Source organism: Diabrotica virgifera, chromosome 5, assembly GCF_917563875.1.
Source record: "Diabrotica virgifera virgifera chromosome 5, PGI_DIABVI_V3a".
Taxonomy (NCBI): Eukaryota; Metazoa; Arthropoda; class Insecta; order Coleoptera; family Chrysomelidae; genus Diabrotica; species Diabrotica virgifera.
Window position 1 is genome coordinate 40167809 of NC_065447.1, and position 23264 is coordinate 40191072.

Here is a 23264-nt window from a genome sequence, read left to right on the forward strand (position 1 = left end):
CTCCATATTGTAAAATGTAGAACCTACTGGCAATTTAATTTATCTGTTTTGTCCCTTGTTCAGTGTTTAGTTAGATGTTAATTTAAGTTTGCCACCAAAATAATTTATATTAATAAAATGACATTCGAGGATACCTTCTTTTTATTGACGAAATGCCCCTGAGGATGCTCTTGTGAGCGAAAGTATACTTGGGCAAGATTTAATTAAATTCAGTGCTCGATATCTGCCTTTTGACTTTAAAATTCATTTATTCGAGCATTCAACCATTTCCTAGTTTTATAGATGTTTGCATTTTGTGGTTTATAATGTTGTAACATATGCTGAGAGAAGATGAGCATGGTTTGATGACGAGTGCAGACAAGCAATAGAGGAAAGAAATGAAGCACACAAAATGTACATAACAAGAACACGGGAAAGACGAACACTATTTGAAGTCGCAAGACGGAAAGCAGGCAAGATATGTAGAAAGAAAAAGAGAGCCTATGAAAATAGACAAATAGAAAAAATTGAAGAAAATTTCAAAAACAACGAAATTAGAGCGGCTTACGAATATCTAAAAAAGATAAGAAGTGGGTATAAACCTCAAACAAGTCTATGTAAAAATAAAAGTGGGCAAATAATCAGTGACCAACAGAAAGCCACAGAAACCTGGAAGCATTATTTTCAGACCCTACTTAGAACACACGTAGACATGGAAGAGTAAATGGGTATGAACTACGTAGAAGAAAACGAAACAGATAAGTAGATAATGGAGTAGAAGCTCTAACTATAGAGGAAGTTCTCGAAGCTATTAAGACCAAGAAAAACAATAAAGCTCCAGGAGGTGACGAAATACCTGCACAAAAGTATTAGGTAGGTGGCCACCACCCAGCAAGTCACATCCACGCGCTCATCAAAGACATATGGCAAGAAGAGAAAATACCCGACGACTGGAATAAAAGTATAGTATGCCAGATTTATAAAAAAGGAGACAAACTCCAGTGCAAAAACTACCGTGGAATCTCTCTCACATAAAGTCCTCACGTATATTAAAAACCAGCGGCTCCAACCACTAGCAGAAAATATTATTGGAGAGTAACAGACGGGCTTCCGACGGGGAAGATCGACACTGGATCAAATATTTACAGTCAAACAGATCCTGAGCAAATCATGGGAACACGATATTGGTGTTCACAACGTGTTTGTAGACTTGAAACTGGCATACGACTCACTCAAAAAGAACAAACTATACTATATATTGATTGAACTGCCAATACCACACAAGCTAATAAGACTCATTAAAGCCAAAATGGATGAAACTCAGGCATATGTACGAATACAAAACCACCGGACAGATTTTTTCAAAATTTGGCAGGGACTAAAGCAGGGAGATGGGCTGGCCCCCACATTGTTTAACCTGGCACTGGAGTATGCGGTTAGGCAAATGCAAACTGGACGATGAAACCTACTGACCAACCGAACGGTTCAACTGGTCGCTTATGCCGATGATATTAATATTATGAGTAGAACATCAAAAGAAACACAGGAAAGGTACGCAGAGTTAAAAACACAAACAAAAATGCTAGGTCTGGAAATTAACACAAAAGAAAACAAAAATAATGACTCAGACGAGAAGAAACTCTAGTCCCACAAAACATTATACATGAAGATGAGATTGAAATGGTTGGAAAGTTTACATACCTGGGAGTAGAAATATATGCCGACTGATCAGAAGATGGAGAAATACGGAAGAGAATATCGCAGGCAAACAGAGCTTATTTGGCCCGCTCCTATATATTTCGGTCTAAAAGTGTCCACGGAAATACAAAGATGCGAATCTATAACACTTTAATTCGACCAATAACATGCTGTGGTAGTGAAGCTTGGGTCCTGAAAGAAACATCCAAAAACAAACTCGACACATTCGAAAGGAAAGTACTGAGGAGAATACTAGGACCTGTGAGGGAAAACAGAATCTTCAGAAGTCGATACAACAACGAACTTTATCAACTTTATAAGGAAGCGCCCTTGTCAGTCTTCATTAGAATACAAAGATTGCAATGGACCGGACATGTGATAAGAATGGGAGAGGAGAGGCTACCAAAAAGAGCACTGAATGCTAGAATGCAGGGAAAGAGACCGGTTGGAAAGCCAAGAAAGCGCTGGGAAGATACAGTAAACAGCGACGCACAAGTCCTTTTAGGAGTCCGTGTATGGAGAAGAGAAGCTACAGACAAGCAAGGGTTGAGGCAAAAAATAAAGGAGGCCAAGGCTCAATTTGGGCTGTAGTGCCGTAGAAGAAAAAGAACATATATTTTCGAATTATTTTCGGAAAACAGTACCTACTAAAATAACAGTTAAAGTAGAATTTAGGTCAAAATATATTAAAACTGCACATTCAAATAAAAATAATTTTATTATAACTTTCATTAACAAATTTAGAGTACACGGTACTAAGTATAACACTGTAACGACTAGATTAGGTTGATTTTTTCATTTGGTAAAAAATCAAAAATAATTTAAATATATTTTAAACGTTAACACAGTAGTCCAACATAGTTATATTCTAAGACACCCACTCAATCTTTGGTTAAATTAATTGAAATAGTACAGTCACTGAAGGTTTTCACCTCCGATTTCGTTGAATTTTCATTGATTTTCTTGAAAATTGGTAAGTAGGTAAAGGATTCCTTAAGACACAAAAGTGACATAGTAATTTGCGCTTTTACTAGCAGTCATCCCCACCCAGGGTAAAAGCAAGATTTCTAAATCTACTGTTTTAAAAAAAATAATATATATTAATAAAAATTGTAATAAATTCCCTACTTGAAAAACCTTTTAATATTAATTTAAAGTGAGTTATAGGTAAGTGAATAAATTTTTTATGAAGGACTCAAATCTAAAAGTATTCAAGTTTAAATAACGGGCAAACGATGCATTTTATAAAATATACATACTTACTAAGCACTTACCAAAGTACTCAGGAATACCTGTCAAATGAGCTCTAGCAGAAGTTGATAGCAAAATTAAAAAAGTTATGATGGCAATAAGAGGACACTTTTGAATTTTTTAGAAAAAATTGAAAAATAAAACATAGGTACGTCATTTCCTTAGTTTAGCGTAAATAATTATCTCAGATATTTTGACCGGTTTAGAATGCATATTTAAAAAGTATGATTTAAAAAAATGCAAATTTTCAAATTCTCGGAAATTTCATATTTTTTTGATAATAACTCCAAAAACTACACGATATAAGTAAAAAAAAAATACTAAAACCAAATTTGAGTTAATTTTTAACAAATACGTTACCTGTTTTATTATTTTTGTAGGATAAAAAATATCAGGGATAGAAATTTAGAAGACCTAAATTTTACTACGAGAGCCATGTAACCGAGGCCTTTAAAAGGTTATGAGTTTTAAAGTTTAAATTGTTTAAAATTGTTTAAACTGTTTAAAAAATAAAGCTTTTTGAAAAAATTTTAAATCATATGTTGAAAAATTTTGGAGCATAAATTTTGGTGCTATCGACTTCTTCTGAAGTTCATTGGATAGGTATTAATAAGTACTTTGACAAGTGTTAAGTTGTAAGTGTATGTTATTATATGCATCGTTTTCCGTTATTAAATCTTGGACACTTAGATTTGGGTACCTACTCGCCGAAAAAAAATACACATTTAATTACCTATAACTCAGTTTGAACTAGTTTTTTAAGTTATTTTTAAAAAAACCGCTTTAAAAACTTTATAAACAAATTTTCCTTGGCTTGTAAAGACGAGTAGGGGTTGCAATTACCCCCAGAGTGCCAGCGCAAGTTGACACCATATCACTTATATTTCTTGAGGTATCCTCTAACCACTCACCAATTTTCATACAAATCGATGGAGGCTCACAGAAATCGGAGGTAATAGTTGATTTTTACCTTCACTCACTGTTCTAAAATAGCACCAATGCACACGGCTCTTAAAATAATACTATTAAATGCTGAAATTTTCATACATTAGAAAATTCACTAGAATGCACAGATATGTCGTCTGCATTGTCTATAGACAGTTCATTGGCGTCACCGAGACTGCTTTTCGCTTGTTGTTGCTGCTGTTGTTCACCATCGGCAATGTTGCCAGGTAGATAGTCCTTCCAAGATCTAAACAAGTACCTTGTAAACTTCCTAAGCTGCCTGAATTTACAATAAGTAGCCCCTTCCGCGCTTTCTGTTTGCTGAGTCTGTATTAAAAACCCCTTTTCTTTAAAAGTTTGCTCCAATTTCTCCCTTTGTAAGCTCTTTCGGGATTTCCTTTTCTTCATTCGTTGACTGTGGTCTTGGCTTGACGATTGAGCTGTAGTAAAAGTTGCCGCTGGAATTTCTGGACTCATCAGAAATTCGGAACTTGTTTTGGCTCCAGGAAAATCAGGTGGTGGTGTTGGGTATATCTTTTCTCCACTGGCTTGTAAAAAAGCACCTGTAGATGATCCATGTGTTGTATTTACTTGTTGCTGTAGTGTTTCTCTTGGAAAAAATTCGTAACCTCTCATTGATTTATCGCCAGTACCACTGTAGTACCTAAAATAAATTATTATTTATAAAAAAATGTTAATAAATATATTGAATTGTTATATAAAATTGATGAAAAGCTTAATTAAAAAAGTAGATAGATAGTTCTGTCCTGTAAAGTTATAGCTGAACTTGAATTTGAGAATGTCGGGAAGAACGACACGGATTAGCTGAACGCAACAGTGTCACACTTGTGTGGATTCCTGATCATCGGGGGATACACGGCAACAAAAGAGCTGACGAGCTTACTGGAAGAGGATCAGCTGCAAAATACTTTGATCCATAGCCGGCTGTAAGAATGCCAAAAAGGCACGTCCACGACTGAAAAAAAGGCCTGGATGCGCACATTAATTATTAAAGGCCAAAATTTTCATTAATCCTTCCATAACTATAATTCAAAAGTTCGTCCTTGATTAGAATGTAATTCTAAAGGAACTTCATGTCTTGATACGTTTGTTATGAATGCTTCTGTTGCTGTGGTTACTTTCCATAATATAATCCATAAAATAATCCATGATAACCATTAAGTGCTTGTTTTATCTCTGTGTCATCGGAAGTGGACTGAGAATATTCATTTCAAGTCGTTCAAAAGGTTTTCCGGATTTATATCTTGCCATTTTACCACGAGTTCTTGTTCTAGAGACTTTTGTACCATTACATAAATCGAATTTCTTACACCAATCTTCTACATCTCGGCGAGAATTTATCCAGTAAAATCCTCTCGAATTTTGGCAAGTGTTGTTTTTTGTAATCTATTATTCTAAATGGTAAATATTCCACAATTTAATTTAAAATGATGTTATTTTAAAATAACGACGTCCGAGTTGAAATTCGAAACGTCAATAAAATAATTTTAAGTTAAATTGTGGCTTATTTCCCATTTAAAATAATAAATTACACAAATGCCACAAAGAAATAGCTTCAGAACAATGTGGTTTTTTGCTCCCAAATGTCCCCCATAATTGCTGGTATGAAGTTCTTCAGACACACTTTCAATGTGTGATTTTGGGAATACCAAAATTGTTATCCCAACGTACTTCACTGGGACCTTCCCACTTCCGATTTAATAGACAAAAGTAGAAAGATACAGAGATTCGCATTGAGCCCAGTATACCTTCATAGTTCTACTATGTTTGGTTATTTTCTACTAAATAGGTCTTAATCCATTTTTAAGCTATTCTCGTATGGCTTTTAAGTCGTTATCTTTCTTTTGGCTCTTTTTAGAGTTTTCCAAGTCTGATCATTATATTCATCCTGTTTAACTGTAGTTATCTGGCGATGACTTCTTTAGTTACATTCTGTTTTTCTCCAAGCTGACAGTAACTTTGAACCTTTAATTTATTCAAAGCATCTTGAAATTGTCTTTATTATTACTTTAACACATTTTCTTCAATGTTACGCTTCTCCTGCACTTCTTCTTCTGCTTCTTCAAGTTCCATCTTCGTTCCGAAGGTTTTCGATCATCAGGGCTATACGTATTTTCGAAACTACTGACCGAAACAATTCGTTGTTGCTACAGCTATACCATTCCCGTAGATTTTTTAGCCAGGAGTTTCGTCTTCTTCCTATGGAACGTTTTCCTGCTATCTTCCCCTGCATAATTATTCGAAGCAGTTCATATCTTTCTCCTCTTGTAATGTGTCCCAAGTATTGCAGTTTTCGTTTTTTGATCGTAAATATGACTTCCTTTTCTTTATTCATTCTTCTCAAGGCCTCGACGTTTGTGACTCTCTCCGTCCATGATATTCTCAAGTTTCTGCGATACATCCACAGTTCAAATGCCTCTAATTTTTTGGTATCAATCTTTTTCAGCGTCCATGACTCCATTCCGTAGAAATGGAGTCTCCTGCACTATCGATATCTGTTCTCTTAACTATTCTATTTCATTTTAGATCCATTCAATAGCTGCTCGTTGATTTGATGATGAAAATAGGCTGATAGTTATGTGAAAGTGACTTCCTCATTTTATCCAAATCCAATTTCTTTTAAGGGCGTAGGCGCAAAATTTTTTTCTTGGTGAGATCTAGAAATACTTTTCGCCGATTCTCACTCCTGGGCTGAAATTGGTACTCCATTTACAGTTTTGTGATATTGTAATCGGAGAGTTTGTTGCATTTCAACATTCCGTAGTCCATATATGAATACCAATTCCTGTATACCAATTTGTTCCAAAAAATCATTAGATGTTTGAGGGTACGCCAAATTTTTTAACATAGGGTTATAATGTCGAATTTTCAGCTGACTTTGTACAAAGTAGGTGCCCCCTTTATATGCTTCTTCTGGCGATAAAGTTTGATCGAGAGAGGTAAAACTGGGGGCATCCTGGGAAACGGGACGCCCCCAGGTCGGTAAGACTGTTGCTGCCTGTCCTCGAAGCGACACTACTAAGAAAGCTGCCATTTCTTCTTAGTCCAGCCATTTGCTCTAGCTGTAGCTTCGAATTAAAAAAGACAAGTTTCGTATGCTGTTTGACCGTCGAATGTATACTGTTTTAAAATTCTACTAGTTTTAATTGTACCTGGTCTATACCTGGTTCATACATATCATAATATGGAAGATGATGGATGGGATTGTTACTGTTACAATGAGTTAATTATACGAATTAATGTCTAAAATATCAAAGATTATGTACCTGAAATTTCCTCCAGAATCTACTGACAACATTTTCTTCTCCTGTAAGCTAGGTTTCGCACCTCCAGTAAACTTAAACTTACAAATACTGACTTCGGTAGCTGGATTAGTGTTGTTTTCTGGTGGAATTGGGGGTATAAATATAGCGGAACGTTTTCTTTTGGTAGGCGATTTATGGTTTTCAGGATGTGAAGCGTTTCTTTTTTTGGTATCTGGAGCTTGCATTGGAGAAACAGCTTCTTCATGATTTACTGTAACAAAAATAGAACATGAGATGAAAGAAATTACGTTAGCTAGAAAGGAACATGGAATTGAATGCGGGAATCTAGAAAACTTTTCCGATATACCGATCATTTTAAATTTAATTTTGATATGCGTATTTTGCAAATTTCTCCGTATATTACTTTCTTAAGTTGCCATGTTTGAAAACAGCAACACTAGTTTCAAAACTATTTAATTTGCACTTTTTTTACTTTCCACATTATTCTCTTTTGAATATTTATCCTCTCACTTGAAATTAGTACCACTCCAATGCTAATTTCGAATAAAAACGAGATGGCTGAGGACAGTTTCTTTTATTTCTTTGTTATATTTTATAGTGTTGTTTGTCTTATTGTTGTTTTAATCAATTATTTACGCTTACATCTGGAAAATGTTTATTTGTTTTTTCCATAGCACACTACTTTTCCTTAACCTCGTTTACCGGTGACAGTAACAGTTATGTTTAAAATTTACATATTTCTTAAGATATCTCCAGATAGAAAAAAGGTATCGACATGCGGTTTTCGGTATTATGTTGCTAATTTGGTCTAATTTTGTAATACAAGAATAAAAATGCATACTTGTATTTAATATTTTCAAAAGAAAGCTAGATTTCTGAAAATAATTAAATAACTTCCCCTAGCTCGCATATTAATTATCAGGCTATTCCGAAAATAAGACACTTACATTGACGAAAAAGAGCTGTTTTCAACAAGACCAAGTATGCAAAATTCGATTTAGCAGAACCGGACTTACATCCATTTTTTCATGAGAAGGTTCCCACTCACCCCCTCCTCTTATTTGCAAAGGTAGACTTAAACTTGTGAAATCAAATTTGCACAGAATTTTATGAAGAATACGATGATTGGATTTCCAGCGCCCTTTCATAAGGTAAATTTTGTAAAATTTTGATTTTTTAATTTTTGGTATTCAATTACGCCCTCTAGCGTTGGACTTACAATTATGAAAATAATTTCCAGGCTTTTCTCGAGGCAACTTTTTTATAAATATTTTTTTCTTAAATCTATACTATAAACGGTTCCTGAGATACGGCCCAGAGCCATTCTTATTGGGACACCCGGTACAAAACAATGCATTCCATCCTAAGCTCGGGGTAAGAAAGCTATGCTTCCAAAAATTGTTATAAATATTTGCTATCTAGTGAATTAACAACAATAAAATTTGCACACACCTAGTTTCTAAATTTACTATAAAAGACTCTTTAGATTTACTAACCTTTAGGAGAGCTAGGCTTAGGTTTAATGACTCTTGGTACCATTTTCCTTAGCTCATTAACTCCATGATCTTTACTGCTACTAGAATTTGCTTCGGAAGGAGGTTTTGGGCTGTGATTATTCGGTAGCACATAATTATTACCGGCGGCCATTCTTTGATACATCATCAATTGCTGTTGTAAAGCAATGGGATGTATAAATACCCCAGCGTTTGACCAATACACGTACCCTCCAGGACCAGGTACTCCATCTACCGCCTTTACTATGGGTTCAATTGGAAGAGTCCCATCAGAAGTTGGAAATCTTGGTTCAATCACCGATGAACTCGGACTGGGAGATTCTTGAATTAGCTCTACGTCATCGTCCGAATGCGGTTCGGATTTGATTTCTGATGTGTAAGTATTGTCATTTTTCTTAAGCAGTCTTATTTTTAAATGGTTAAGGTCCCTTATGCAAAGGTTAAGAGGCTCATCTTGATTAGATTTATCCTAGAAAAAAGTGCACAGCACTACTTAATTGGTTTTATATTAATAATAAATAATTTTACAGAGTAAATACAGAGTCATAATGACATTATGACATGGTTGTTTATACAACTTATTAGGGCTGGTTTCACCAAAGACAAATAGTAGTTTATTCTATGAATAAAGTTATTCGACCAATAAACAGATTTCTCCATTTTACTAACGTCAATTAAGATGTATTTTAATTATTTATCAAATAAATACTTACTCTTGGAACGAATTGGTATGTTAATCTAGCTGTAAATATTTATAAGAAAGAAAATTCGCCAGTTCAACGTTAAATTATCAAAATTATAATATTGAAACAAAATATAAATATAAACGTCTAAACAATTTTATTCGACGAATTCATTGATTTATTTGTTGTTGGTGAAACCGGACTTTAGTGGACTATTTTTTATGGGACATATAGATCAAAGTACGTATTGTCGGTTGTGACATATGGAACTGAAACATGGGGTTTTAACAATAGCATAGTCCATAAACTTCTGACTCAGAGAGCTAAGGAACGGAGATTGCTCAACATTAAGTTCAGCGATTGTAAATCCAATAAAGAAATAATAAGACGATCAAAAGAAACACATGTGTTCCAAAATATTGCCATGTTGGAACTGGGCAGGACACACAGGAAGAATGGAGGACAACCGTTGAACGAAACGAATTTTTAAATGGCGGCCAAGAGAAAGTACGAGAAGCAGAGGCAGACCTCATACCAGATGGACTGATGACGTCAAGTGAATGGCTGGCCACTAAGAGAGGCGACGATGGAAGGAATAGCTGTTGATAATGATGATGATTATGATAGATCAAATACCTAAATAATCTTATATAAAGTCAAATATACGAAAAATGTATGAAATAGGATTGGAAATAAATATGTGATAAAATCTAGAACTGATAACAACATATGAAGCAATTATTCTACAATGTATGAATATAGATACAAGAGTCTTCTAGTTTGATTCCTTCTTATTGAATGGATCACTACAGATTATCACACCATTTCTTTTCTCCGTGATGTACTTTTTCAGCCATTTGATTTATCTCGTCCAAATGGAGAAAAATTACCAGATGAATGGCTAACATCACATATTATTCTCATACATAAGAAGGGTTCTAAAAATAACACCAAAAGCTATAGGGGAATCGCAATCATCAGCACCATTGGAGGATTATACTCCAGGATATCAAGAGATGAAATAGAGCAAGAAATTCAAGGAAAGCAAGCTGAAAAACAAGCTGGTTTTCGTGTGGGACGTTCAACGGTAGACAATCTCTTTACTTTAAAAATAGCACTAGAAAAACGAATACAGAAAAATCATGCAGGAAACCCACTTCGCTCTTATCGATCTAGAAAAAGCCTATGATAGTGTCCCCATAATGGAACTATGGAAGTCAATGAAAGACTATGATTGACTATGAAAGTCAATCGGTATCGATCGAAAACTCATACAAGCAACTAAAATGTTATAATATGAGACCACTAACACCAGAATCAAAAACGGCAAAAATTTCACTGAGGCATTTAATACTTCAAAAGGCCTCCGACAAGGATGTTGTCTATCTCCCACTTTCTTTAAAATATACCTTGACCAATCCTTACAGAGGTGGACAAAAGCAGTAAAACCGATGGGACTGAAAGTTGGAGACGACTCGGTAATTACATTATACTTCGCGGACGACCAAGTTGTTATAGCCCAAGATCAAGATGACTTGAGCTATATAATACGGAAGCTAAATGAACATTGCCAACAGGCAGGATTAGTAATAAATATGGACAAGTCAGGATACTTCATAGTGGGAAACGAAGATATTGAAAACCTACCATTGGAACAAGGACACATTGTTGGTGTGAAACAATGCAAATACATATTTGGGAGGTATATTTAACAAACAAGGAAATAGTTAAGATGAAATACAACATAGGATCAATAAAGGTAGAAGCATCACTAGATCCCTCAATTCAATTTTATGGGACAAAGATATCAGGAAGGAAACAGAGAAGAATATATGTAAGTATCATGAAGAGCGCTACAATCTACGGTGCAGAAGCTACTTACTACAGAAATGGACTTTTTGAGGAGAAGTTGTCAGGTTTCCAGATTAGAACATATAAGAAATGAAACAATTAGAGAACATAATATGAAAGTGGAAAAAACTATAATAGATGATATTGAAAAGAGACAGCTGACATGGTTTGGTCACGTTAAAAGAATGAATGAGACTCGCTGGCCGAGAAAAATATTAGAGTGGGTCCCACCGGAGAGAAGAAAAAGAGGACGACCACGGAGAAGCTGGAGGGACAATATTCAGGAGGCAATGGATTCGAGGCAATTAGATGAATATACAGGGTGTTAGTAAATAAGTATGAAAAATTTTAAGGGCTAATTCTACATGAAAAATGAGTGCCAGTTTGCTCTATAAATATATGTCCGCAAATGCTTAGTTTCGGAGATACGGGGTGTTGAAATTTTTATTTCAAACTGCCAATTTATTTATTGCTCTAAGACCAGTTAAGCTATGAAAATGAAATTTGGTGAGTTTTAGGACGAAGTTCTTACGAATTTTTTGACATACAATTTAGAATTTTGTATTCATCATTGGCGCGCCTACGGGCAATGGTCTGAATTTTTTTAAAGAAAAAAATAGTACGCCACTGAGATATTTCGAATTAAAAATTATTTTTAAATTCCACGTCTAATTTATGATAAAAAACTTTTCTTGCCTTTTTTTCATATGATGCACCGTTTTTATGCAGAAAAATAAAACATCTTGGCGCGTATTTCTCATTTCTTAATACATCATCAAGAACTATCCAATATAATAATACTAAACTAGAACAATAACAGAAAATATTACTAATAAGATTTTAAATAGGTGCAAAGCTGCAAGAAATGCTTAAAATGATCTCCTTCACAGATAACAGAAGAATTTTAGATTTATTATTGGCGCGCGTACGGGTATTGGTCTGAATTTTTTGAAGAAAAAAATAGTACACCACTGAGATATGTCAAACTAAAAATCATTTTTGAAGTCCTCGTTCAATTTACGACAAAAAATCTTTCTTTCCTTTTTTCCATACGAGGCGCTGTTTTTATACAAAAAAATAAAACATCTTAATGCTCACAAATTATTCAAGGTAGATTCCATATGGATAGAAACTTATTTCAAATACTTTGTAAACGGTAAGATGTTTTATTTTTTTGCATAAAAACGGCGCCTCATATGAAAAAAAAGACAAGAACGATTGCAGAAAAACGGCGCCTCATATGAAAAAAAGACAAGAACGATTTTTTATCGTAAATTGAAAGAGGAATTCAAAAATGGTTTGTTAATTTTACATATCTCAGTGGCGTACTATTTTTTTCTTAAAAAAATTCAGGCCATTACCCGTACGCGTGCCAATTGTGAATATAAAATTACTCTGTCACCTCTAAAGGAGGTAATTTTGAACATTTGTTGTAGCCTTGCACATAGTTAAAATCTTTATAGAAATATTTTCTGTTGTTGTTCTAGTTTGGTATTATTATATTTTTATATTGGAGAATTCTTGATAATGTACAGTGGTACCTCGACATACGAGCGTAATTTGTTCCGTAACCTTGCTCGTAAGTCAAATTGCTCGTATGTCAAAGCAATTTTCCCATTAAAATTAACTGAAATGTCATTAATCCGTTTCAGTCCCAAAAAAATCACTTTAGTTGTTTTTGTTAGGTATTTTTAAATAAGAAAAATGTTTTTACAAGAAGAAACATCTATTTATAAATAACAAAAAATACATAGATACATATTCTGTAAAAACATAAGAAAAAGTGAGGTGCTTACGGAAGCGCTTAATTTTCGTCAGTGGTCTTCTTTTTTTTCGTCACACTTTGCTCATTTTCATTTGCAGCTCGTTTATAAAAAAACGGTCCAAAGAGGTTTGTTTCTTCCTCCCTTTCATAAATCGCTCGTGCCTTCTCACATATGATGCTTTGTGTTAAGGTTCCTCCTTAATGCTGCTTCTCTGTCGCCCACACCATCATTAGTTTTTTCATCTGTTCACGGAGAGACGTCCGGAGCTTGGAAATTATTGTAACGCCCTGAGCTGGCATTATACCCTTTATCACCTCCTTCAAGTTAGAAGTAGGTAGTCAAAAAGAGGCATGAATTTTAATAAAAATCGGTTGCTCGTATCTCAAATTTTGCTCTCATCTCAAAGCAAAACATCGCTCGCTCGGCGGCTCGTATCTCAAAACACTCGTATATTAGGGCGCTCGTATATCGAGGTACCACTGTATTACGAAATAAAAAATACGCGCGAAGATGTTTTATTTTTTTGCATAAAAATAGTGCACCATGTGAAAAAAAGACGAGAAAGGTTATTTATCATAAATTAGACGTGGAATTTAAAAATAATTTCTAATTCGAAATATCTCAGTGGCGTACTATTTTTTTCTTTAAAATAATTCAGACCATTGCCCGTAGGCGCGCCAATGATTAATATAAAATTCTTAATTGTATGTCATAAAATTCGTAACAACTACCTCCTAAAACTCACCAAATTTAATTTTCATAGCTCAACTGGTCTTAGAGCAATAAATAAATTGGCAGTTTGAAATAAAAATTTCAACACCCCGTATCCCGGAAACGAAGCATTTGCGGACATATGTTTATAGAGCAAACTGGCATTAATTTTTCATGTAGAATTAGCCCTTAAAATTTTTCATACTTATATACTAACACCCTGTATATGTTACGATAGAAAAAATTGGAAGCTGAAATCCATTATATATATGATTTATCTCGTGGTATTTTTACTGGGTTATTCCAATTTTTCCTGCCTAGTATCCACTCTCTTGTTTTCTTTATTTTCTACATAGTTTCGTAACTTTTTTGCTAGCTTTTGTTGTTATAAGTTTTCGTAGTATTTATTGTAAGTAATAAGATTCCGGTGTACAATCCGGGATTCAATGTTCTTTGATCTGATGATATCGTCTCAGTAGAGGAGAGCAAAGAAACATTGGAAAAGTTGAAGTATTGGGGATAAAGATAGTGGATTTAAGGTTGGCAAGTCGAAAACGGCGTATATGTGGATGGAAGGATCTCAAAAAAGATTCAAGAACAAATATTGCAATGGTTTGGTCACGTCAAACGTAGCAATTAAAACCATATGGGACGAAGGATAGAACTATAGGAAGTGAATGGAAATGGATGTAGAGAAAAATCGAAAAAAAAATGGGAGAATTTGGGTGAAGATGAGTCGATATATAGAAATGAGTGAGAGAAAAGGGTAAGAAACAGGCAGCGGCCCCTAACAAGTGAAAAACTGAGGAAGAAGAAGTAGAAGAATACCCGGATCTGTACTTTTGCATATTCGCCGTCAACATAAATCCATAAACATAACAAAAACAAATCAGTTACACAAAATATCATATACATATACATATTATTATGTGTATCAAAAAATATTGACATACAGTGGAACCTCGATAAGTCGGATTAATCGGGACCACAGCCGATCCGGGTTATCGAAAATCCGAGTTAGCCGGAGAATATGGTAAAAATTAATAAAATACATAATATGTATATTATAAATAATAAACAAACAAACATTATAATTGCAAAAATATGAAATACATAAAATATGCACAGTACAAATAAATTACGTACAGTTGTATAAATTATTGTTTATTTCTTGGTAAAAAACTCAGTGAAAGTGAAAAAATGTTTGTTTGGTCTGATGAAAATCGATCCGGGTTAGCCGGACTTCCGGGTTATCGGAGGCCGACTTATCGGGGTTGCACTGTATATGATTTAAAAAAATATATACGGCAAAATTGATTAAATAATATAGGTACTCACCTCTTTTGAACTCTTTTTGATATCCTTAGTCCTACTAAATTCTTGGGTCAGTCTTTTTTCGAGTAAACTAGATATGATTCTGTTTTGAACATCGCTTCTGTTCAAACTATCCTCTTTATTACTATCCACCAAAGCAGACTTTTTAAAAAGATTGGGATCTTTTTCTAAATAATTTCCAGGATTGGGAGTTCCGGGGAAAATGGTGCCGTAATTTTTGTAAATAAGATGGCAGATATCGGCTTTTTTCGGTTTTCTACCTCTACGCGGCTTTGAGTTGTCTAAGGTCATTTCGCCCATGTACGGAAGGTCTTGGTATTTTACAACTCGGCTGGAATTCTGGCTTGTCGACGTAGAAGAGTTCGTAAGACTCGAGGAACTATTTAAGGCCTAAAAATAAAAAAAATATATAAATATACCCATTTATTTTTGAAGACTTTTCAACTGAATCTCTAAGTTCTGGTTACTGTACCACTTGCCATTTTTATTGTTTTTATAAAAAGTTTAAAGTAACTTTTGCAGATAAAATGCCGAATACTTTTGAAAACAGTGACTGCCAAACAGAACTCCCTATTACCATCGAAAAAGACACGTCGATTTTATAAACTTAATTTATATAGGTATTAAAAATAATTCATAAGTTTAATTAAAATATTACTTACAGAATTGGATGCTATTGGTCCACTGTTTCCTAATTCACTAAAGTACTTCTTCTGCATCTCACTTTGTACTTCAGTTATCCTTTGCAACCAACTTTTAATTGATTCATTAGGACTCTGCGTTGGGATTTGACTAAATACATTCTGATCGTCTTCTTTAGGAGATGGAGTATTTTCAAAATCCTCAGTTTCTTCTGACGAGTCATGGCTAGTAACTTCAACTTTTTCTATATCGTCTTCCAAGTTTATTCCTTTGTATCTGATGCTGTCAATCTCAGAACTAGAAATCAAATAGTTTGATAACAATAATCACAAAAATATAATTAGAATTTCATATTAGAGTTTCTCATTAGTATAGAGATTTAGAGGACTTAGACTAAAAAAATCGAGAATTGGAACAAAAACGTATAAATATAGATAGCTACTGAAATCAAGCAATTTGCAGATTGTATTGTACTAAGTAATTAACAATTCTATAAAGAAGCTTAAAGAAATGTTGACAAAATTTAAACAAGTATCAGTGAAAGTACGACTAAAAGTGAATATTGAGAAAACTAAGGTAATGTTAACTAAAGACCTTGATATTACCCTTTCTGATAGAAAATTGAAAATCTAGAAGAATACGTCTACTTGTGACATAAAATAAATAATGGTAAACAAAATTAAACTTTAGAAATTACAGAATATTCCATTAAAATGTTACATTTAGGTTGCATTTCTTAGAGGAGTCAATTTTATCTGTTTAATATGTAGGGGGTTCAGTAGAAGCTTAAGTTCAAGTTTTTGGGGTCGCCACCCTTGTCCCCCGGCCGCCATATTGTAAAAAGGGGTGCAAAGGGCTTTCGAGCTGTATCTCCTAAACTAGCAATCCTACAGAAAATTTCATAATACATAAAATGTAGCAAATTAAATTTTCTACAATTTTATATCTATTACTTTTTATCGTCAAGTGACCAACAAAAAAGTTATACACAAAAATATGAGAAAATTTTGTAAGAAGTTTGCTTTTGGAGGTTATAACTTTTTTTCCGTTCATTTCACAATAAAATAACATCATAGCGATTTCGTACAGAATTTTTCAATGAATAATTTTCACTATAAAGTTGTTTAATTTTATTTATTATCTAGGTTTTACAGCGCTCCAATCTTGACCAGATTCTCGAATTCTCATAGAAATACAATAAAAAAATACTTTTCTATCTACACTCACCGGCAGAGAAAACGGGCACCCCAAAAAATGGGTCATTTTTAATGTCTTGTATTTCCTAAACCTGATGTCCGATTTAAGTAATTTTTTTAATATGTTATAGCCTTATTCTTTATTAATATCGCTGTAATAATATTGTTGCTAGACAGGTACATTGTCATTGCATACAGGGTGTAAGAATCAAACTGTGTTTTTTTCTCAAACTTTGGAACACCCTGTGGAATGTTTTAGCTTTTATAAAATACTAAAATTAAAACCCCACTATTGCCACAGATTTTCTTAACATTTTGTTGTTTTATTAATTCGCATATGTTGGATAATAAAAAAGTTAGGCACTTTAACAACTACCCCTGTTTTTCGTCAATACAGGGTATTTTTCAATAAGTACGGCAAGCTTTAAGGGGTAATTCTGCATGATAAAATAATGACAGTTTGCTTTATAAACTTATGCCCGCAAATACTTCGTTTCTGAGATAGGGGGTGTTGAAATTGTTCTTACGAACTGACGATTTATTTATTGCTCTAAAACGGTTTGTGATATGCAAATGAAATTTGGTAGGTTTTAAGAACTGGCTATTGCGCATTTTTTGGCATACAATTGAGAATTTTACATTCACCATTGGCGTGCATACGGGATATATCTAAAATATTTATACCCGTATGCACGCCAATGATGAATATAAAATTCTTAATTGGATGCCAAAAAATGCGCAATAACTACCTCTTAAAATCTACCAAATTTCATTTGCATATCACAAACCGTTTTAGAGAAATAAATAAATCGTCAGTTTGTAAGAACAATTTCAACACACCCTATCTCGGAAACGAAGCATTTGCGGGTATACGTTTATAAAGCAAACTGTCATTATTTCATCATGCAGAATTACCCCTTAAAGTGTGCCGTACTTATTTAAAAACACCCTTTATTAACGAAAAACAGGGGTAGTTGTTAAAGTGCTTAACTTTTTTATTATCCAACATAAGAAAATTAATCAAAAAAAAGAATGTTAAGAAAACCTGAGGCTATAGTTTGGTTATAAATTCAGTATTTTATAAAAGCTAGGACCCTCCACAGGGTGTTCCAAATTTTGAGAAAAAAACACAGTTTGATTCTTACACCCTGTATACAATGACAATGTAACTGTCTAGCAACAATATTATTACAGCGATATTGATAAAGCATAAGGCTATAACATATTAAAAAAATTACTTAAATCGGATATCAAGTTTAGGAAATACAAGACATTAAAAATTACCCATTTTTTGGGATGCCCGTTTTCTCTGCCGGTGAGTGTATATTAGTCGAGCGGCAGCAATCATTATGCCGACCGCGAAAATCAAATTTAAGATGAATGACCAATTTTGTTCTATTTTTGTTTTCGAGGTCGCTGAATCCGAATATGAAGTTTATTTTTATCTAGATTTGGTGTAACATGTTCAAAAATCAAATTTTATAAAAAAATGCCGAAAATCAGTTTTGATGACTTTTCAAATTTACCTCGCTGTATCCTTGGTCGCTGTAAATATTTCCTTTTGAAAATTTTACTGTGTCATCTTTGAAGTCTGTAGATAACAATGGAATTTGTCCAAAATGTTTAAACGCATTAAAAAAGGAGTTGTTAGTTTTTAAACATTTTGTCATCATATTTCGTTAGTTTCATGTTTACTTAATAAAGTTAAGTGACAAATTTTTCAGTTTATAATTTTAACCAATACAACAATTAAATATATTGATGAAGAAGTTTTTGTGAAAGTTTTAAGTCAAAATATACAATAGGAAAAAAGTTATGTTACTTCATAGACAAGCGGCACACCCCAAAAAACGCTTGTACCTCGAGATCCTGACCACGGTGTGGTGAATGGCTAATTTTGATCATACTTAAGATTTTGATATCAAAAATTCGTTTTTTGCTCTTCTTAAGAATTTTGCATTTTGCAGTTGCGTCATTCTTCTTCTGAACCGGCAAACAACTTCTTGGGCCTTTTCTATATATGCTTAGGGTTATAAGTTTTATAGTGAGGAGAAAAAGCAAAAACAGATTAATAATATCATAGGAATGTTAAAATCATAATAAATTGTATAAATAAAAAATATGTATAGATAGAAAAGTAAGACTAACTTTTTTTTTATTGTATCCCTATGAATGAGCTTTCGAGAATCTGGTCAAGTTTCGAGCGCTGTAAAGCCTATATAAATAAATAGAATTAAACAACTTGATAGTGAAAATTTTTCGCTGAAAAACCCTCTACATAAATGCTATAATGTTATTTTATTTTAAAATGAACTGAAAAAAAGTTAAACCTCCAAAAGGAAACTTAAATTTTTTTTTACATATTTATGTTTATATCTTTTTTGTTGGTCACTTGACGATAAAAAGTAGTAGAAACGAAATTGTAGGGAATTTAAGTTGCTACATTTTATGTTTAATTAGATTTTCCGTAGAGTTGGTAGTTTACGAGATATAGCGCGAAACCCCTTTGCACCCCAGTTCCAAGATGGCGGCCGGGGGACAAGGGTGGCGACCCCAAAACTTGAACTTAAGCGTCTCCTGATCTCCCCTACACATTAAAGAAATAAAATTGACTCCTCTAACAAATGCAAGGTATGGCTTAAAAATTGTAACATTTTAATGGAGTAGAAAGGATAAAAATGAGGTGGATAACAGTAGGTAAGCTAGGCTTTATTATAAAAGATCCAAAAATCCCAATTAGTTTAAAGCTAAAGGTTTTTGATACATGTATCCTTCGTTTTATGACTAATGAAATGGATACCATGACCAAGACACTTACTAACGAATGTCTCAATAGTAGACTTAGAGCAACTCAAAGAGCTATTGAGAGGATCATGATAAATGTAAGCTTATGAGATCATATGAGAATCGAAGATATAAGAAGGAAAACCAAATGGAAGATGTTATCGAAATTAAACCTAAGAGGCATGAAATATATAAAGAAAACGAATAGAAGTGGAAAAAGCGGCTAATAATAATAATAAAAAAAGCAGAGGAAAAACTGACACCAGATAGCTCACGATAGGTCAACATTAAAAACACAAAAAAGGCCTATATCCAGGAGTGGACCAGAAAGGGAATGGAAAAATATTATTCCAATCATTTCTCTCACAAACTAGTATGGTAAAGCTGGTTCTTTGAAATTATAGAATGGTAAAAAATTGGGTATACTAAATTCTTCTTAAATAATGAGTTAAACAACAAACATGAGTGTTCAGGTAGACATAATTCTGTACCTTGGAAGAAGAAGGGCCAAAGTCCAATTTCTCACTTTTGAGTAATTCCACTTATTAGGTTTCTCGCTCTTAAAATTCGTTGTCTTCCTTAGGGTATTTTATATACAGGTTTTATTTTATTGCAGCTGTATTTGTATAACAAGGACCATTAGTGGTGTGAATTTTTTTTTTCAAAATTTAGTAGAAATGTTATTTTAGGTGGATATTGGCCTCTTTCAATTTACCGTATAATATTTTGGTTTGGACTATGGCCCTTTTATTATGCATCTGTGCCACTCACTCTATTGACTTACATGGTTAATGAAATCATAATTTCGATTACTAATAAAATGTATTCATGAGAAACTTCTAGGTTTACAAAGTATGGGTATTATTAATAATAATAATAATAAAAAATAATGATAAAGAACAAAACACTATTATTTTTAGCTGTCAGAATAAGAAAAATCATCTACTTCGTGTGATGGAAAATCATCTAAGTTTCCTTTAGAATAGCTAATTTCTTCATGAAATCGTCTATTGTATTGACTGATGTAGGGCAATAGTTCCTTAAGACTTTCACTTTAGGTTCAGGTAATGGTAGGGGTTCGCTATTAATGGGCGCCAATAAAAAATCTATTTTGCTTTCTCGTTTTCGAAGTGATCCTCTCCTAAGATCAACTTTTTTGAATTTCGTGGCATCGAAGTTAGTTATTATAGTTATTCGAAGTTATTATAGAAAAAAACAAATGCCTCTTTTGTGAATTTTAGCCACTTGGTTTGAATCCATGGTATTACTTCACCTTCTTCGTTCTTTTTCCTGTGAACAAGCTTGTTAGTCAATAGCTTCCCAAAATTTAGAAAATCAGTTTGATTCATTTTGAGAACATTTAAAGCTGATTTTCTCTGTACACTCCTAATGAAATTGCACCAGTCATGTGGTACCTCAATGTCCATTGTGGTTTTCTTTTTTTGCCTCTCAATTGAGGCATGAATTGTATCTTCTTCCATGTGTGTGTGCCAAGGCTCCATAAACTTATAATTAATTTCAATTACGGAGCCTTTTTCTTGCATAAGAGTACAAAATATTGTTATTAAGTAAATGTTCTTACTTTGTCCTGAGCACGAGCCGCTGTAAAAATTTATCTTTGTTATAGATTCTGGTAAAGAACACAAATCATCATTTGCAAACACAAATCAACACTTTTCCAAATCAAAAGAAGCTGTAACTGTTGCTCCATCTCTTTTGGAACTTTCTTTATCTGCTGCTTTCATTGAGTAAGTTTTTAATGCGAGAAGCAAATGGTTCTCTTTTTGTTTTTCCAGCATCGCTCTTTCTTCCTGTTATTGCTCATTAACCTCCTTTAGACTAGCTAAGGATTTGAGACTAAATTAATCCTGTCACACTTATAACATATGTCGTTAGCAGGATGATGAAAAGACAGGTTATATTCTTAAATATATGTCTGTACTGTCATTCCAGTTGTCCAGCAATGCTAACTCTTCATCTGACGAAAACGTCTTATCAGTTGGGTAATACCTTTCACAAAAATTGCACTTAGGTTTGATTCTGTAATTTAATAAATTTTGCAAATGGTGTTATTTCCAAAACAAGTAGAAGGGCCAATTTGCACATTGGCTTAGCTTATCCTGCGTATTGAAAGGGCCAAAGTGACACATTGGCCTTTATAAAATTCAGCTAGTTGGCACATTGGCCGTTAAAACAGATGTTTATTTTTTAAATGATCAATTTTAGGAGATTGGCCGCTTTACTACTGAAAGTATGAAAAAAGACATGGATATTGGTACCATAAGCTAAAAACAGCAATTTTTGGAGATTGGCCCTTATTCTTCCAAAGTACAGAATTATGTTATAGCTTAAAATGATATCTGAGTTTAAATAACTCATTAGACTAAAATATATTCAGAAGTAATGGAACAATGATTTGAGATTTTGTAAAAGATTACATACCTTAATTCCTCTACTTGTGGCTCTTCTTTTATTATGGAATGGTTAAGATCCTCACTTTTAAAAGTCATTTCGCTGGGGAATTCAACCTTCTTACAAATTACCGCTTCTAGTTCATCGGCTTGCATTGTTGCCTTTGCTGTAATAAAAAAAAAAGTATTATGATTATACGCCTTACACTTAGCAAATCTTTATTTATAATGGTATCTAGTAATTACTATTAAAGAATATGAAAAGCAATTAATAATAATAGATGATAGACTGATAAGTTTGTACACACTTGAATGAATAAAGGAAATGGAATGTGGCCGTTTTTTCTGTTTTTTAATGTTTGGTGTTGTATGGAGGACAAAGAAGTTAACATTTGCAATCAAAAATCACATTTATATTCATAAGATGCACATGATTACACCTCAATTGTGGCGGTACTTTTTACTATTTGACGTAAGTAAAAAAAGAGTTTTGTACTTCTTTTTCTTACAAGATCTATTTTTTTATTTTAGCATTAGCTCCGATGATGACGTTTATGTCGAAAGCGCTCAGCTAAAGAAATAAATTATTTACACACTTTGACATACTACATTTTCTTTTCCTTTAATTAATAATAACATTATGTTAACGTTTAATTTTTCAAAAAATTAAGAGTATTTTTTTATTATGTTAACCAGAATGAAATTGTCTCCCTGAACAAATATTAGGGAATTGCGCAATTACTTTTAGCTAATTGCAAGAATTCCCAAACACATCATCGGAAAATCCTAGTACCCGGCAATGCTATACACACCCTCAATAAAGGGCAATAAATTTCCACTACTCTTCAAAATATATAAATAGGATACAAATTCCATAATGGTATGAGGCTCCTCAAAATTTACACGGAGATGAAAAAGCAGAATAGAAAAGTGGTATTGTTTCTCAATAATGCTAAATCTCACTCCTAGATTGTACTGGATAATATTAATTTTTTTTTCTTCCGTTTAATGCTACCTCATATTGCCATTCCTTAAACCAATACACGAGCGGGACACCCTCAAAAAAGCGCTTAGTTTTCGAGATACTGACCACGGAGGGCCGAAGGGCTAAGTTTATTCATACTTTATATTTTCAAGGGTGCTGAAAACTAAAATGAGGTTTATTTTGAATTTTATGTGGGGGAACATTGTCAAAATCGCAATTTTAACCT

At 33.4% G+C, this 23264-nt stretch overlaps 1 protein-coding gene across 3 annotated transcripts in view; it reads right to left on the reverse strand.

Annotated features, from left to right (window-relative positions):
- Nucleotides 1-2376: 2376 nt before the first annotated feature.
- LOC126885696 (uncharacterized) overlaps nt 2377-23264 on the reverse strand; it is a 46286-nt gene continuing 25398 nt past the window's right edge. For all 3 annotated transcript variants that reach the window (XM_050652407.1, XM_050652405.1, XM_050652406.1), the window contains exons 2-7: nt 22085-22220; nt 15683-15959; nt 15024-15410; nt 8657-9143; nt 7161-7410; nt 2377-4537 (exon numbers count right to left, since the gene is read on the reverse strand). In XM_050652407.1, the coding sequence (XP_050508364.1) occupies nt 3970-4537; nt 7161-7410; nt 8657-9143; nt 15024-15410; nt 15683-15959; nt 22085-22209 (2094 nt within the window). In that variant the 5' untranslated portion in view covers nt 22210-22220 and the 3' untranslated portion in view covers nt 2377-3969. The remainder of the gene's footprint in view (nt 4538-7160; nt 7411-8656; nt 9144-15023; nt 15411-15682; nt 15960-22084; nt 22221-23264) is intronic.